Source organism: Barbus barbus, assembly GCF_936440315.1.
Source record: "Barbus barbus genome assembly, chromosome: 12".
Lineage (NCBI taxonomy): Eukaryota > Metazoa > Chordata > Actinopteri > Cypriniformes > Cyprinidae > Barbus > Barbus barbus.
This window is the reverse complement of record NC_136740.1, coordinates 26,914,374-26,932,659: the sequence shown is the minus strand read 5'-3', so window position 1 is coordinate 26,932,659 and position 18,286 is coordinate 26,914,374. Positions and strand designations below refer to the sequence as shown.

General features: G+C 38.3%; 1 protein-coding gene across 2 annotated transcripts in view; it reads right to left on the bottom strand.

Annotated features, from left to right (window-relative positions):
• Positions 1-13,246, bottom strand: part of LOC306877722 (uncharacterized protein) — a 32,448-nt gene extending 19,202 nt beyond the window's left edge. For both annotated transcript variants that reach the window (XM_079429657.1, XM_079429658.1), the window contains exons 1-6: positions 13,072-13,246; positions 12,357-12,516; positions 12,191-12,262; positions 12,016-12,092; positions 9,288-9,388; positions 2,232-2,348 (exon numbers count right to left, since the gene is read on the bottom strand). In XM_079429657.1, the coding sequence (XP_079285783.1) occupies positions 2,232-2,348; positions 9,288-9,388; positions 12,016-12,092; positions 12,191-12,262; positions 12,357-12,516; positions 13,072-13,134 (590 nt within the window). In that variant the 5' untranslated portion in view covers positions 13,135-13,246. The remainder of the gene's footprint in view (positions 1-2,231; positions 2,349-9,287; positions 9,389-12,015; positions 12,093-12,190; positions 12,263-12,356; positions 12,517-13,071) is intronic.
• Positions 13,247-18,286: the final 5,040 nt, after the last annotated feature.

Below are 18,286 nucleotides of genomic sequence, written 5' to 3'. Positions count from 1 at the left end.
CCTCCTTCAGGACTTCCCTTCTGGGCTCCCTGCATGCTTCCCGGGCTCTGGACACCCAGGCAGCCAGCGTACTCTCTCGCTCCTCCAAGCTCGGTACTGGTGGCCCAGTACGTTCGTGGATTCCATGTCGCCCCTGGTCCCACGTCGGAGTCGACTTCGTCACAGATCTCCCCAAGTCAGAAGGTTATACCTGCATACTCGTTGCAGTTGATAGATTCTCCAAAGCCTGCAAGTTAATTTACCCACAGCCCTCGAAACAGCAGAGGCCCTCTTCCATAATCTCTTCCGCACCTTCGGCATCCCGGAAGATGTCGTCTCCGACCGTGAGCCACAGTTTGTCTCCCGTGTCTGGAAGGCATTCTTCAAACTCCTCGATGTCACCGTCAGTCTCTCCTCAGGGTATCACCCCCAGACTAACCGGAAGATTCAGGAGATTGGGAGATATCGCCGGGCCTACTGTCATGACAACCAGCACAGCCGGAACCGCTTCCTCCCGTGGGCCAAGTATGCACAAAATTCCCTCAAGCAAACCACCACCGGGCTCACCCCTTTCCAGTGCATACTGGGCTACCAACCCCCTCTGTTTCCCTGGACAGAAGAGCCCTCCGACGTTCCAGCTGTCGACCACTGGTTCCGAGTGAGCGAGAGAGTTTGGGAATCAGCTCATGTCCAACTCCAGCAGGCTGTGCGGAGACACAAGACATATGCAGATGCCCGTCGGTCTGCCACCCCCGTCTATCATCCTGGAGATAAGGTCTGGCTCTCCACCTGGGATCTGCGTCTTCGCCTGCCCTGCCGGAAGCTGAGTCCCCGCTATATCAGTCCCTTTACTATCGAGAGGCAGATAAATGAGGTCATTCCATGTCTCACTCCTAAAGCCTGTCTCTCCCTCTGTCACAGAACCCGACGAGCCTGCAGTACCTCCTCCTCCCGAGATCATCGAGGAGCCCCTAGTCTACAGGGTGCAGGACATCTTGGACTCTCTGCGACGGGGTGGTCACCTGGAATATCTTATTGACTGGGAGGGATACGGGTGGCCTGGGACGATGTGCCGGATCCCTCTCTCCTGGCCAAGTTTCACCAGAACCACCCTGACCGTCCCGCACCCATAGGCCGTGGCCGACCCCGTCGCCGTAATAGGGCATCAGGAGCCGCCCATGGAGGAGGGGGTACTGTCAGAGAGTCACCACAGTCACTGCAGTCTCCACCAACGACACTCACCAGATCCCAATCCCCTGATTTCTGATCACCGCCACCTGTCAGCACTAATCAGCAGCACTATATCCCTGCACTCCTCCCGTTCACTCACTGTCTGGTCTCAAACATTCTATGTTGATTAACCTGACCCACTTACCTTTTGTCTACCTACCAGTTGCTCCTGTGTTCCTATCCCCATTCTCCATCGCTCCTGTGCTCCACCGTCTCCATGCTCTGCTGATCCCTTGGATTAGGAAACAAGGACATTTACACTCAGATAAACCCCAAGAGACTTTCCCATTCCCCGCCTGCTTACCCGGACTTACTGCTCATCTCATTCCCCTCTGCTGCTTTTCAATAAACCTGTTGTTTGTATTGCACTTACCTCTGTGTCCCATGTCTATCTGCTGACAAATGCATCCTTGCTGAATAAAAATATTAATTTTTATATTCATTTCATATTCATTCATTCAGCAAACTTTACAAAATTGCCTTAGAAGAAAACATTACAGGTGTGCATCTTGACACAGAACAATGACACTGACATATTTTTAGATATGTCAGAGCAAGATATCTTCAGTTGAGACAGCTAAAATATGCACTGTAGTCTGGGAGTAGCTTAAGCATTGTCTGTGAAACCAGGGGTAAATGTATCAAGGTTTCCACAAACATTAAGCAGCACAAACGATTTCATTAATAAGAAGAAATGTTTCTTAAGCAGCAAATCAGCATATTAGAATCATTTCTGAAGAATCATGTGACACTGAATACTGGAGTAATGATGCTGAAAAGCTTTGCATGACAGGAATAAATTATATTTTCAAATATATTTAAATAGAAAGCAGTGCTTTTAAACTATAATAATATTTCATAATGTTGTTTTTACTATATTTTGATCAAATAAATGCAGCATAAAAGAGTTCTTTCAAAAACATTAAACATAAACGTAACATATTCTGTGGTGGTAACAAACTTCCTGACATGTTCAGATAAAACTGCCTGACATTTTTTCCAAACAGAACAGCATGACTTACGTGTCATGGATATGGCTGTAGAACCTGCCGTTGAGCGTGCCCAACTCAGAGCCAATCAGGATGAAGGGTGTGGCTATATCTGCAGCCTTGACCAATCGATGAATGTCATCCACCATCCTGAAGGATAAGGAAGGAGAGATACAGGTCAGGAATGAGTGCAGGTTTGTGCAAATAAAGTCTAGACATGACTCATTTGACAGTTCATTAATCACTGAGACACATTATGACACACATGTCCGTTCACCTCCAGACGGGACGCCCACTGTCCCAGACTGCTGCCCAGTTTTTAAAGCGGTCAGTGATGCTACATGAAGGACAAACTGACCTCAAACCAGAGGCTGACATACTAAACTAATAAGCACTGTGTACCATGAGACACTAATGGGTTATATTTCTGACATCCTCATTAACTAAAGGGCCATGAAGTTTCAGTGGGCACTGAGTGATTTACTGCAGTATGTCTTCAAGATGTGCAGGTGGTCAAGAAAACCTAAAGACTGACTGACATTGTTTTTCTCAGAATGATTTAATTATAGATTCCATTATTCCTTTTAACAGAACACATTTTTTATGTTTTATTTATACTTTTTGACAAACAAAAATTTAAATAAAATAATTATTATCATTATTATTTATAATTGCAATAATTATTATTGTTGTTGTTTATGCTATTAAGTTTATGCATATAATAATAATAATAATAATAATAATAATAATAATATGTATGATTGTTTTGGGCTGCTTCTAATCATAAAGCACACATGTTTGGTGTTTCATTCATATTAAGGTGAAAAGTGAGAATATTCATTATAAAAAAATCATAATGTTTCATATTTAATTCAGCAAGTGCTGTCCTGGTATTATTTAAGTGTTGGTTTGCATTTTTTATTAAATTTTGTGTAAAATATAATATTCCAATATAAATATTAAATATATATAAGTATCAAATAATGAGCAAAGAAAATATATGTTTACAATAATAATTTATATTTATTCTTTGATCACACTGGAAAAAGAAGGTCAAGTTGAGCACACTGCAGTATACAGTATTACACACAATGTTTAGTACAGCAGTGCATACAGTGGGGATAAAAAATATTTGATCCCCTGCTGATTTTGTACATATAATTTTAATGGTAGGTGTATTTGAACAGTGAGAGACAGAATAACAACAACAAAAATCCAGAGAAACGCATTTCAAAAAAGTTATAAATTGATTTACATTTTAATGAGTCAAATAAGTATTTGATCCCCAAACAATCAGCAAGATTTCTGGCTCCCAGGTGTCTTTTATACAGGTAAGGAGCTGAGATTAGGAGCACTCTCTTAAAGGGAGTCTCAGCTTAATTCCTGTAGAAAAGTCAACCTGTCCACAGAGGCAATCAATCAATCAGATTCCAAACTCTCCACCATGGCCAAGACCAAAGAGCTGTCCAAGGATGTCAGGGACAAGATTGTAGACCTACACAAGGCTGGAATGGGCTACAAGACCATCACCAAGCAGCTTGGTGAGAAGGTGACAACAGTTGGTGCGATTATTCGCAAATGGAAGAAACACAATAACTGTCAATCCCTCTCAGACTGGTGCTCCATGCAAGATCTCACCTCGTGGAGTTTCAATGACCATGAGAACGGTGGGAAATCAGCCCAGAACTACATGAGAGGATCTTGTCAATGATCTCAAGGCAGCTGGGACCATAGTCACCAAGAAAACAATTGGTAACACACTACGCCGTGAAGGACTGAAATCCTGCAGCGCCCGCAAGGTCCCCCTGCTCAAGAAAGCATAGGCCCGTCTGAAGTTTGCCAATGATACAGAGGAGAACTGGGTGAAAGTGTTGTTGTCAGATGAGACCAAAATCCAGCTCTTTGGCATCAACTCAACTCGCCGTGTTTGAAGGAGGAGGAATGCTGCCTATGACCCCAAGAACACCATCCCCACCGTCAAACATGGAGGTGAAAACATTATGCTTTGGGGGTGTTTTTCTGTTAAGGGGACAGGACAACTGCTCCGCATCAAAGGGCAATGAAGCCAGCCAAGGCATTGAAAATGGGTCGTGGATGGGTATTCCAGCACGACAATGACCCAAAACACACGGCCAAGGCAACAAAGGAGTGGCTCAAGAAGAAGCACATTAAGGTCCTGGAGTGGCCTAGCCAGTCTCCAGACCTTAATCCTATAGAAAATCTGTGGAGGGATCTGAAGGTTCAAGTTGCCAAACGTCAGCCTCGAAACCTTAATGACTTGGAGAGGATCTGCAAAGAAGAGCGGGACAAAATTCCTCCTGAGCCAACTACAAGAAACGTCTGACCTCTGTGATTGCCAACAAGGGTTTTGCCACCAAGTACTAAGTTATAAAATTATAGACTGGTCATTTCTTTGTCAGTGGGCAAACATACAAAATCAGCAGGGGATCAAATAATATTTTTTCCCCACTGTATATATAGTAAATAAGTCTAAGAACAAAACAGCACATGCCCTTGTCAAAAAATTTAAATAAAATGAGTGTGTACTATTGGCTTTCCTTCAACATCAAATCAAATCAGTTTCCAAATGAAAAGGTTTCAGGAAAGAACAAAAAGGACAACACTCCACATTTTTGCTCCTGGTTTATTGAACTTTAGGAAAATTAATATCTTGCTGTTCACCTTCTAAACGTGCCAGACAGAGGAGAAAACAGGACCCTGATAACCCACTCCCCTGTCCTCTCCCTACACATCCCTTTAATGCATGAAGAAAAGTTATCATGTCAGCAGCAACAAGATAAGAGTGACTCCACATGTAGGATGAATAAACCTGAAGGCAGGACGTCTTGTTGCCAGAGGACAAGGACAAAGAAATCTCTGTCCTACAGCACTGATTGAATAGTTGAGTAGGTCAATGTCAAAGATACGAGACGCACAGATACCTGCTTGTGGATTAAAACTCTTAACATGGGAGGGGTGTTTCTTTTTCATCCAAAATAAAAGTTTTAGTTTACATAATATATGTATGTGTACTGTGTCTATTTGTTATGTATATATAAATACACACTCATACAGTATATATAAAATATCGGCACCCTTGGTAAATATGATCAAAGAAGGCTGTGAAAATTAATCTGCATTGTTAATCCTTTTGTTCTTTTATTTGAAACATTCATAAAAATCTAACCTTTCATTGGATAATAATCATTTAAAATGGGGGAAAATATCATTATGAAATACAAAAATTCTCTAATACACGTTGGACACAATTATTGGCACCTCTAGAAATTCTTATGATTAAAATATCTCTGAAGTATATTCCCATTCATATTCACAATTTTGAGCACTCCATTATGAACATGAAATTATCCAGCCATGGCTTCCTGTTTCACAGAAATATAAATAGGAGGGAAAATAAAGCCCAAATTCCCTTAATCATCCATCACAATGAGAAAAACCAAAGAATATATTTCTGATGTGCAGCAAAAGATAATTGAGCCTCACAAATTAGTGAAGTGACTTTAAGAAAAGGGCTAGAGTAGTGAAAATTCCCATTTCCACCATCAGAGCAATCATTAAGAATTTCCAATCAACACAAAATATTACGAAACTGCCTGGAAGAGTATGTGTGTCTATATCGTCCTAATACACGGTGAGGAGGAGAGTTTGAGTGGCCAAAGACTCTTCAAGGACCACTGCTAAAGAATTGCAGACAATAGTTGAGTCTCGGGGTGAGAAAATCTTTTAAAAAATTGTCAAACAGCACCTACATCACCACATGTTGTTTGGGAGGGTTTCCAAGAAAAATTCTCCTAGCTCATCCAAAAACAAACTCCAGCATATTCAGTTATCAGACACGACTGGAACTTCAAATGGGACTGGCTTCTATGTCAGATGAAACAAAAAAAATAGCTTTTTAGCAGCAAACACTCAAGATGGGTTTGGTGAACACAGGGATAAAAAGTACCCCATGTGTATAATTACATATACTGCTATATTTTTGATGTGATGGGCCTATATTTCTGCTGGAGGACCTGGACATCTTGTTTAGACACATGGCATCATGGATTCTATCAAATACCAACAGATAAAAGAATAAGTGACTGACTCTGTTAGAAATCTTATAAAGGGCCATGTTTGGATCTTCCAACCGTACAATAATCCAAACACAAACCTCAAAAACAACACAAAAATGGGTCACTGAGCACAAAACCAAGCTTCTACTATGGCCATTCCAGTCCTCTGACCTGAACCCTGTAGCAAATGAGTGAGGTGAACTGAAGAGAAGAAGCAACATCATGGAGCTTTGAATCTGAAGGGTCTGGAGTGATTCTGGATGAAGGAATGATCTCTGATCTCCTGTCAGGTGTTCTCTAACCTCAGCAGGCATTATAGGAGAAAATTTTGAGCTGTTAAACTGGCAAATGGGGGTTTCAAAAATGATTGAATAAAAGGGTGCCGTTAATTGTGGCCAATGTGTATTAGAGAAAAACATTTATTTCATATTGATATTTCCTCCCATTTTAAATTCTTATTATCCAATGAAAGGTTAGATTTTTGGGATTTTTTAAAAATAAAAGATCAGAAGGATTAACAATGCAGATTAATTTTCACAGCCTTCTTTGATCATATTTACCAAGGGTGCCGATATTTTTGGCCATGACTGTATACACTTATATATTTATATTATTATATTTTATATTATATATAAATATATTTAATATATAAACATACCATATTTTTCTTAAATATACACATGCATGTGTTTGTATTTATATATATATATATATATATATATATATATATATATATATATATATATACATAATAAATAAACAGTACACATACATATATTATGTAAACAAAAACTTTTATTTTGGATGCAATTAATCGTTATACTAATATTGTACTAATATATACAGCGTGTGTGTGTTTGTGTGTGTGTGTGTATGTATAATATATATATATATATATATATATATATATATATATAGTATCTCACAGAAGTGAGTACACCCCTCACATTTTTGTAAATATTTTTACTATATCTTTTCATGTGACAGCACTGAAGAAATGACACTTTGCTACAATGTAAAGTAGTGAGTGTACATTTTGTATAAAAATAGTGTAAATTTGCTGTCCCCTCAAAATAACTCAACACACAGCCATTAATGTCTAAACCGCTGGCCACAAAAGTGAGTACACCCCTAAGTGAAAATGTCCAAATTGGGCCCAAAGTGTCAATATTTTGTGTGGCCACTGGAGTCCTCTACCACTCCTGAGGTGAGACCCTTAAGCAAGGCACCAAACCCCCAACTGCTTCCTGGGAGCCACAGCAATGGCTGCCCACTGCTCCGGGTGTATGTTCACTACTGTGTGTACACTTGGATGGGTTAAATGCAGAGCACAAATTCCGAGTATGGGCCACCATACTTGGCCACACACCACTTCCCTTTCCTTTTTTTTTCCACAAATGCTCAATAGGGTTTAGGTCTGGAGACATGCTTGGCCAGTCATCACCTTTACCCTCAGCTTCTTTAGCAAGGCAATGGTCATCTTGGATGCGTGTTTGGGGTTGTTTTCATGTTGGAATACTGCCCTGCGGCCCAGTCTCTGCTTCAGTATGTCACAGTACATGTTGGCATTCATGGTTCCCTCAATGAACTTTAACTCCCCAGTGCCGGCAGCACTCATGCAGCCCCAGACCATGACACTCCCGCTACCATACTTGACTGTAGGCAAGACACTCTTGTCTTTGTACTCCTCACCTGGTTGCCGCCACACACGCTTGACACCATCTGAACCAAATAAGTTTATCTTGGTCTTATCAGACCACAAGACATGGTTCCAGTAATCCATGTCCTTAGTCTTCTTGTCTTCAGCAAACTGTTTGCGGGCTTTCTTGTTCATCATCTTTAGAAGAGGCTTCCTTCTGGGACGACAGCAATGCAGACCAATTTGATGCAGTGTGCGGCGTATGGTCTGAACACTGACAGGCTGACCCCCCACCCCTTCAACCTCTGCAGCAATGCTGGCAGCACTCATACATCTATTTCCCAAACACAACCTCTGGATATGACGCTGAGCACGTGCACTTGACTTCTTTTGTCAACCATGGCGAGGCCTGTTCTGAGTGGAACCTGTCCTGTTAAACCACTGTATGGTCTTGGCCACCATGCTGCAGCTCAGTTTCAGGGTCTTGGCAATTTTCTTATAGCCTACACCATCTTTATGTAGAGCAACAATTCTTTTTTTCAGATCCTCAGAGAGTTCTTTGCCATGAGGTGCCATGAACTTCCAGTGACCAGTATGAGAGACTGAGAGCGATAACACCAAATTTAACACACCTGCTCCCTATTCACACCTGAGACCTTGTAACACTAACGAGTCACATGACACCGGGGAGAGAAAATGGCTAATTGGGCCCAATTTTGACATTTTCACTTAGGAGTGTACTCACTTTTGTGGCCAGCGGTTTAGACATTAATGGCTGTGTGTTGAGTTATTTTGAGGAGACCGCAAATTTACACTGTTATACAAGCTGTACACTCACTACTTTACATTGTAGCAAAGTGTCATTTCTTCAGTGTTGTCACATGAAAAGATATAATAAAATACAGTATTTACAAAAATGTGAGGGGTGTACTCACTTCTGTGAGATACTGTAAACTATAGAAATATAATTTTTTTTAAATTGTGTCAGGAGGTCATTTATTTTATGGACCATGGTGGTATCATCACTTCCAAGAATGCTTTAATTGAAGCCAATGTTATTTGGACATATTTTGGTGCTGTTGCACCTACAGATTTGGAAAAATGTTTAGTTTCAGACTAAAGGTCATTGCACACGGAGTCCAAAATGTTTGTACGTTAAAAAATAAATACGACCAAACGTTGTGTCAATCACGTTTGCACACTGCCTCTGAAACTTTCGTCCATCAAAAAAGAATTCGGATCATGTTCGATTTTCTGCGTTTTCGCATCCGTAGCATGCATTTTGAAAGGAAAGGATAGGGAATACGAAAAAATGGAAAAACGCATGCAAAAATTTCGGACTCAGTGTGCAATGACCTTAAGACACTTTCATACCTTCCAGTGGTTGATATTCCCCAGACTTTCTCTGTGCCTGTAGTTTCATTCTGCAGGGTTCTTCGGCTGAAACCCAGACCGACTCTGTCATAGGTGCACACCTGAGAAACAGATCACAGATCAAGTGTCATGAAAATGACAGCAGGAGAAACCTCAACTGACACTCAAAAAACCAAAAACCTCATTGATAATTCCTTTAGAAAACTTCACCTGCAAATAAAGTGTACATTAAACATATTGTATTATTCACAATGTTGCACAATTTAATGTTGCAACTCATTTAATCATCAATTATTTCAAATGTTTGCTACATCGTCTGACTCTACTGGACAGTCACTGCAATGCAGGCCATCAGCAGGAATCTCCAACACTTCACAACTAGGTTTGTTCTGACAGCATGTCACAGAAATGCTTCACTGCCTCACTGCCTTGAATTACAAGAGTAATACAGCAGCACATGCTCTGAAAGCTGAAGTCTTGTAACTTCACAGAAGAAGCAGAAAAATCAATAGTGCCTTTATGTCCCTAAAGTAATGACTCACATCAATGAAAACTGTGGTGCTGCTTTGTTTATTTAATGTTGTACACGACATCAGTGAAAGGCTTTCTCTTATCATCCCCTTAATTGAAGAGTTTTCATTAGTTAATTCTAAATGGCAAAAAGCTCATTTAATCCCGTTAAGTAAGTGTTTTTTTGTTTTGGAATCGCATGCATAAAACATCCCTACAACCTGATAGATGTCAGTGAACGGAGTTATTTTGCAAATGTATGTTTGCTGACATGCCACAGAGATGTGAGCTTGTGAATTATATAACATTTGACGAGAATAAGACAAGACAACAATAAAGTCAGCAACAATCAATCAATTTTGCTTCCCACCCTGACTGCAAGAAAAAAACTAACACACAGTAGCGCACAACATGCCATTCAATTCGGAAAATTACTGAATCAGTCAAACTGATAGGCAAATCATACAGAAGTCACAGGATCTCATTCAAAAATGAGCACACACAAATTTGTGCATAAAATTGTGCATAAAAAACCTTTTCATGAACAAATCATGATTCACCAGTTACTTACTAAACTTTCTTCTAACTTCACAAAAATATGTAGAAACGACACATGGAACCACAGATGCAAAAAAAAGTGCATATTCTGCTTTATAATCTTGTAAAGATTGAATTTATACACTTATATTTCATCATTAACAGTGTAAAAGTGAGAAAAGCAACATAATCTCTAGACGTGTTTTTTGCGCTTTTTCTGCACTCCAGAAAATTATTACTGATAAATCCTTATCTGATGAAGGAGATTAAGGTATACCAACCCGAGAATCATTTTCCTTGACAATATTTCAGCAATTATGTTATATGTTTGCTATCATCTGTTTACAATCAGATCTAGCAATGTAATATTCATGAATGAATCACTATTTATCTAATCGATCAAATCGGATTGCAAGAAGGTCTGAATTTTTTCCTGATTAAGTTTGATTTAGACTATTTGGACAATTCGCTAACAACCTTGAATCATTTGCAGTGGTTTCTGAAATAATAATGGGATACTTTATAAGAAAGAAAACAAAAACAGGGCTCTAGACTGCGACCAAAATTGAGAGTGTGCACTTGTGTGAGTGCATGGTCTGCGCTGCTCCAAAGCATCTGCTTCATACAGCTGTTGTGCTTTTTTAATTAAGAATAACAATGAATCCATCTTCTGTTTTAGTCTTAAAAAGTGAAAGGTGTATAGATATAAAGCAAAACAGACAATTATGTTTTCTTGTAAAACGTGACACCAAACTGTGATAAAAGTTCATGAGCATGCATTGATTAATCAAATGTTGAAGCAAAAAAAATAAATAAAAAATTGCGACCAAATTATGTGCTCGTGCGACCAACTGAGAAAGTTAGTCGCAAAAGTGCGACCAGTAGGAAGAATGAGTCTAGAGCCCTGAAAAAGAATGCTGGATGAGGTGTATATTTACGATACAGCGATTTACCCACAGTCCATGAAACAAAACTTGTAAATGTCTCTATCATTTGTCAGCGATGAAACAGCTCTTTTGCTTGAGGATTGAATTCAATAACCATGTCTGTGTTGCAAATTTCATCAAATATGAAACATGTTCAGTTCAGCTATAGCAGCTCTACAGAAGGCAATAGTGTTGTTATTCAGCACAAGTCAACTCAATGTTGATTCAATTTAGTTCAGTGTCGGTGTGGCAAATTTAGAATCATTATTTAACTAAATTCAGTTCAAATTTTGAACTCATTCGATAGTGTCAGTGCAGTTATATTAATAATATTACTGATTATTAACTGGGTCATTCCGTGTCAACTCAACCAGAGGTCCCCGGCTCAAATTTTTGATTTTACTAATATTTTTTCTGAAGAAAGATAGACATGTATAGTGATGAAAGCCAAAATATTAAATGTCATGGATGAATATTTACTGAGTAATCCGCTATTTTGTAGAGGGTGGTCAAAATGGCCATTTTAATTTGGAGCAAAATGCAGGGGGGTTAACAGAGATTGGTAGGTCTGTTAGTAAAATCTGTTAACGTTAGCTCTCTTTGTCGCATTGTGTCAGTGGGGGACCATTCAAAAATGGGGAAATATGACAGTGTGTACTACATGTTCAGAAACACATTCATTCATGAAGCTACATTAAATGTTTTACCAGTTTCCAAACATCCAGTAGTCATGATGGCAGTTTGTTTGAACGAACCTTTGTTGATAACGAGAGACCCTCCTGCACATAGTACCAAACATCCGAAGACATCCCTGCTGGAGAATCAAGAACAACTGAAACAAAAATGAAACATCATTTTCACTGTGCACAGTCCACAATATAAATATCAGACTCTTTTTCCATTTTTGGTTGAACTATTAATTTAACTTACCAACAGGCTGCCCGTGTCCTTTGCACAACAGATGGATCTTTTGGCCGAGGCCGATATCAATCAGCTGAGCACCTACATGTCGAAAGAAATATTAAAACAAATGAGCTGAAAGTTACCAAACTGCACATGATCCTAAGGTCTTCCTGAAGAGATGATGAGGTCTCACCTGCAGCTGACAGCACCTGTCCCTCTCTCTGAAGGGAGGCGTAGTTCAGGAAAGCTGGAGTGAAGATGACGAAGAGCAAAACCTTCATCCAGAAGGACACAACAGTCCAGCAGCTCCTCTGTGAGACAGGCGCACCAGTAACACCAGAGTCCTCTGATGTCTGTGGTGGGAGAGTTGAAATTACATGTCAAGCAGTGGCATGATATACTCCAACTAATTTTTGTTTTTTAAAGTTTGTATAATTTGTACTATAATCAAAATATCGGCCATTTTCAAAGTTTCTGCAACATCCAATAACCTTTCTGTAAGTTTTAAAAACTAACAATAGCCTTGGCAACACACTAACTTTCGTTTAATGTTACAAACATGTAATCAGTTTCAAATTATTACTTTTTAATTGATTCCTAAATAATTTAATTTATTTATACATTCAATAATTCATGAACTATTCTCATTTAAATATGTATTTATTATTAATATTCTTAGAATATACTATGACAGTCATATACAGGTGAGGAGGGTATTTACAAAATAAAAAAAAATGTACAATTAAAATGTAACAAATAGTAAGACCGTGATTCTTTCATTCAGATTCACGGGGCTCTTCAAAATATACCATGGTAACACTACAGACCAGGATTATGGAATTACCATGGCTACTACAGTATTGTTGGTATTCAGTCAATAAGTTGCAGAGTTCACTGTGATTCATCACCTTCTTTCTATCAGGTTTGACACTGTCCGCATCTTCTCGTCCGTTTGTCCTTCTGCGCAACATCTTCTGACAGTTTTAAGAGCACTTCAAGTACAGGACAGATAACGCATAATATTATATTTGTATGAATGAGTGTCAAACACAGCATGGAGACACTTCCGCATTGACGGGGACCCATGAGAACCAAACGCGTTTCGTAAAAGCCGCGATCTGCGATGTAAACGCATTTAAGAAAATAGGCTTGCTATCCATGTGCTAAATTACTATAATACCATATGTTTGTGTCATATTATTATGTACTGTGCCTTCAACAGAAAACAACAAAGTTGCATCGATAATAATTTATACAATAACACTGCAATAAAAAGGTTTCATATGAGGTATATAGCATGGGACGTCTTATATGACTGTTCATTGCTTTCTTCTACTTATTAGAAGCCCTCTGAAGTAGAATAATGTAACATTTCATCAAAACGCTGCAGTAAAATGGTTTCATATGAGGTCTACATATATTATGGGATGTCCTCTATAAGAACTGATTATTGTTTTTTTTTTTCTACTTATTAGAAATGGGTTCTTTATACCTCTCTAAATCAAATAATGTACCATATCTCAAAAACGCTGCAGTAAAATGGTTTCATGTGAGGTGTGCATATAGTATGGGACGTCCCGTATAAGAACTGCCCAATCATTTCTTCTACTTATTAGAAATGGGTTCTTTATACCCCTCTAAAGTGCAATAATGACCCATATCTCAAAAACACTGCAGTAAAAATGGTTTCGTGTGAGGTGTACATGTAGTATGGGACGTCCTCTATAAGAACTGCCCAATCATTTCTTCTACTTATTAGAAATGGGGTCTTTATACCCCTCAAAATTGATTAATGTCCCATATCTTTTTTTCTATGAATCTTGCAATGATTTGAAAGGTAGAAAAATATAGTAATACAGAACCGTCAAACACACCAATAAATAACACAAATATTAAAGCAGATATACAAAAATAAAAAATAAATAAAAAAGCACGTTCTCTGTGTTGTTCCTGTGATTACCGTAATCATAATAATAATTTCATTCGCGGCTGGCTTGACCGAGGAACATAAAAGGCTTGGTTAACGGTTTGTAACTCAGTTTTAATGTGACCTTTATTACAAATCGATGCCTCTTAGAATAGTTTATAGCAGGCATCCTAAAATCTGGCCCACTCCTGCAGAGTTTACCTCTAACCCTAATCAAACACACCTGAGTCTTCAAGATCATTAGAAAATCACAGGTGAGTTTGATCAGGGTTGGAGCTAAACTCTGCAGCCGATAGGCCCTCCAGGGAAAGATTTGAGGAGCCCTGGTTTATAGGAAGTGCAGCGTTTTTTCCACAAGGTTTTTGGGCCGAGATGAACCCAAAGGCTATGGAATACACTACTTTAATTGCAACGACACATCTGTCCTGTGGGAGGCGTTGTGTGACATTATCTGACTGTAAATTGATCCATTTGCATGTCTAACCATCTTAAATCACATTTTATGTTACACTATCAGAAGGACATATAGGTCCAGTGGAGATGTTGAGGCTCTGTAAGAGAATACTTAGTGTGACAGCAGAAATAAAGGTCATTATAAAGGTCAGTTCCAGCACTGCAAGGTTATTCATGAGTGTGAGTGAATTCAACACATGCACGCCACAGGACACTGACCCTTTCTAGGTCCTGTATATAAGTCCAGTTTAGAGTTTAATTATGTATACAGCACTAGGAGTCTTTCTAAGGGCAATGCTTCTGTCGCAGATGTATGTAAATGATGATTTTATGCATCCTTGCTTTCACCACAGATTTACATCAGAGTCCAGCATCCATACTGAACACACTCTAAAGTTCAGCCTGTGAGAAACCTCAGTTTGTGTCGGTTTTGTTTGCTTTCTAGATGAGGTAGGCCATGCTAAACTGAACAAATGTACATGTTTGAGACTCTTCTCTGCAGGAACCCTGAGGAAAATAAAGCAACAACAACATCAAGTGACAGGAAAAGACTTCACGCTGTGCCTCAGACAGCAGGTGTATAGTTATGTGGCTCTCTGTCTGTCATTCACAGCAATCACTGAACGATACCACCGGCAAACACTGCAGAAGGATGATTTCTCAGAGTGTCAATCATCACGATCTGTTCAAACATGTCTCTGGCACAGCCAAACCGACGGTGATGCCAGAAGTGTCATGCCTGTTCAAACCGAGGGAGCACATGTGATTGAGCATTTTAAAGGAATAGTTTACCCAAAAAGAGAATTTGTTGAAAATGTACTCACCCTCAGACTGTCCAAATTCATTCAACACATTTGGGGAAATTTAGCATTACATCACTTGCTCACCAATGGATCCTGTGAATGGGTGCCGTCAGAATGAGAGTCCAAACAGCTGATAAAAACATCACAATAATCCACTAGTAATGTAACTAATCCATGATCTGTGCGTTAAGACTTTTTTTTTACTTCAAACCATTTCTTCCAGCTAAAAATATGAGTTCTCTGTTCATAATATTGCTTTTTCCAGTGAAATTGTTTTGTCTGAATCTGGAGACCAATAGGCAAGCACCATTTACATGCAAAAACAACACGTTCTCACTCCCAGCTTGACACATATTGAAGCTTGGTCAGGATCCCCATGGCGTCATGTTTTAACTTACTGGGTACCCCTTTGGCGTCATGTTGTAACTTGCAGGGATTCCCATAGACTTCTGACCGGAGCAAAAACAGTCTAAATTGGTGGATTTTGCTGTAAGAAAATAACAGGGGATGAACTTTTTCACTGGCAGAAGTGTTATTATGGATTTTGGACTGGTATTTTTGCCAGAAGCAACAAAACCTTTTGCTTCACAAGACATTAATTAATGGATTGGAGTCATGTGGATTACTTGTGGATTATTGTGATTTTTTATCAGCTGTTTGGACTCTCATTCTGACGGCACCCATTCATTAAATAGAATCCATTGAGCAAGTGATGTAATGCTAAATTTCTTCAAATCTGATGAAAAGACAAACTCATCTACATCTTGGATGGCCTGAAGGTGAGTAAATTTATAAGAAAATTAATATTTGGGTGAACTATTCCTTTAAATGCAACTTAATTAAAGAACATGTTTTTTTGCTTTGAATTCTTTTGACAAAATCTTTTTTTTTTTTAAATCTATAAAATGTATTTAATATATTTTATTTTATTTCAATTATTTGATGTAATTTATTAACAATGCAGAAGATTTTTATGGAATATGCTGCGTCTATATGTGTGTGTCATGTGTCATGTGAACCATGATTATGTATATCTATCTAGATTTAAATCTACACTTTTGGCATTTCAAGTTATTTGGGAATCAAATCCATGACCTTGACATTGTAGGCCTCTGCTCTACAAAGACAAATGTTATTCTTTTATCTACAGGATGCTTTCAGAACCAGCCGAAGCTGTGGAGAAACTCACAGTAAATGGATAAAGGAGGTCTGAGATTGCAGCCCTGCATTAGATTCATCGCAGTAATTAAATGAAAGCAGGCAGATATGGATGATAAATGGCAGTTATTGACTGTCAGGTATGGCGTGGGTGTCAGATATTTTTAAACAGCGACGTTGAGGCCCGGCAGAGGCTTGCGTTTCCAGAGGCTGCCGTGAGCTCAACCTCCTGCAGCTGTTTCTGTCTGGCCTAATTAAACTCTGCGACGACTTATCTCATTAAATTCAAACCATACAGAAGATGGAACAGAATCTGACCATTAATATCCAGAGGCTTGAGACATTATGTAATCAGCTGGAAAATGTTATTGTTTGAATTGTGGAAGTATAAAGTATTGTGAGAAACTTTAATTAATGTAATCAGCATTTGCCATGTTGTCGGCACAGACAGATGTATATACATACATAATATAATCATGATTTTACCAGCATAAAATCTGCACATGAATGGAATAATGACTAAGGATGTATTATTTTCCACAAAATTGTACTCTATTTATATTTGTCCTGTGCATCTATACAAAATAGGTAATTTATGATTATATCAGTATTATTTTCGCATCATTGATATACTCTAATTTCTGTTCTAAATGTTTATGTTTATATATATATATATAAACTTTTTATATATATATTCATTTTTCATTTTAATGTCAATTAAAGTTTTAGTAATTGTGTTGTGTGTTTTTTTTTAAGTTAAGTAAACTTATATTTTTAGGTTTAGCGAAAACAAAAATGAGAAATGCCTTGGTGACTATCTAAAATTAAATCAGTTTTTTATATTTTATTTTATTATAGTTAAAGTTTGTTTTATTTAAATGAATGCAAATGTATTTTTAATTCAATTAATGAACTTTGTTATGTTTTAAGTTTAAGTTAACGATAATAACCCTGACAGGAGCATGTTTCTGAATCATGATACTATACATAATTGCATTGTTTTACAGAAAAACACTTAAATTTGTTACATTCATGCCAACACCTGAGATTTGTTAATAAATAAATTTTAGGAGCAGTAAATCGATTAAAATCACGTCTGTCTGCAATTATGGAAGCCGTTGAACTGTTTCAAAATTTCAGTAAGTTCATATCAACTAATTACCCAAGAAAACAGGAACATGTAGGAGGGGGTGACATTGTTTTATGTTTTTTATAAAAAATCACTTTCTGTCATTAAAGGAATATTTCACACAAACATTAAAAGTTTTGAGTCTTACTAAGTAGGCTTATCTTTGGTTGAGCTACTGCTTCCTATATTTAGCAAAAACTGTGCTAAACTTCTCAGCTCAAGGATTTCACAAATAAGACCGCAGTGTGTGACGCAAAATAAAACAAAGCAGCAGCTGTCAGACAACCTGTCCATCATCCCAGCCAACAAGTGATATCCGCTCGGTCTACTCTGTCTACAGAACTCTAACCGGCTTTCTGAGGAAGACTATGAATTTTTAATAAACCATTTAAAGAGCATAAACTCTGGCAGACTACACACATGCTATGAGGGCATGTCTGCACACCGACGCAGTGCTAATATTTCTATATATTTGCAATATTCATAAATAAAACATTTTAGAGCATGAAGGTCTTGGCTCGTGTTGAGTTAAATTTGCATTAGTATGAGGTTACAAGTAGCTACACATGATTTATTTATTTTTTTTTAGAATCCAAATAGGACTACTGCAGAATATTTTTTAACAACTGTTTATTAAATTTTATTTTGTGGAA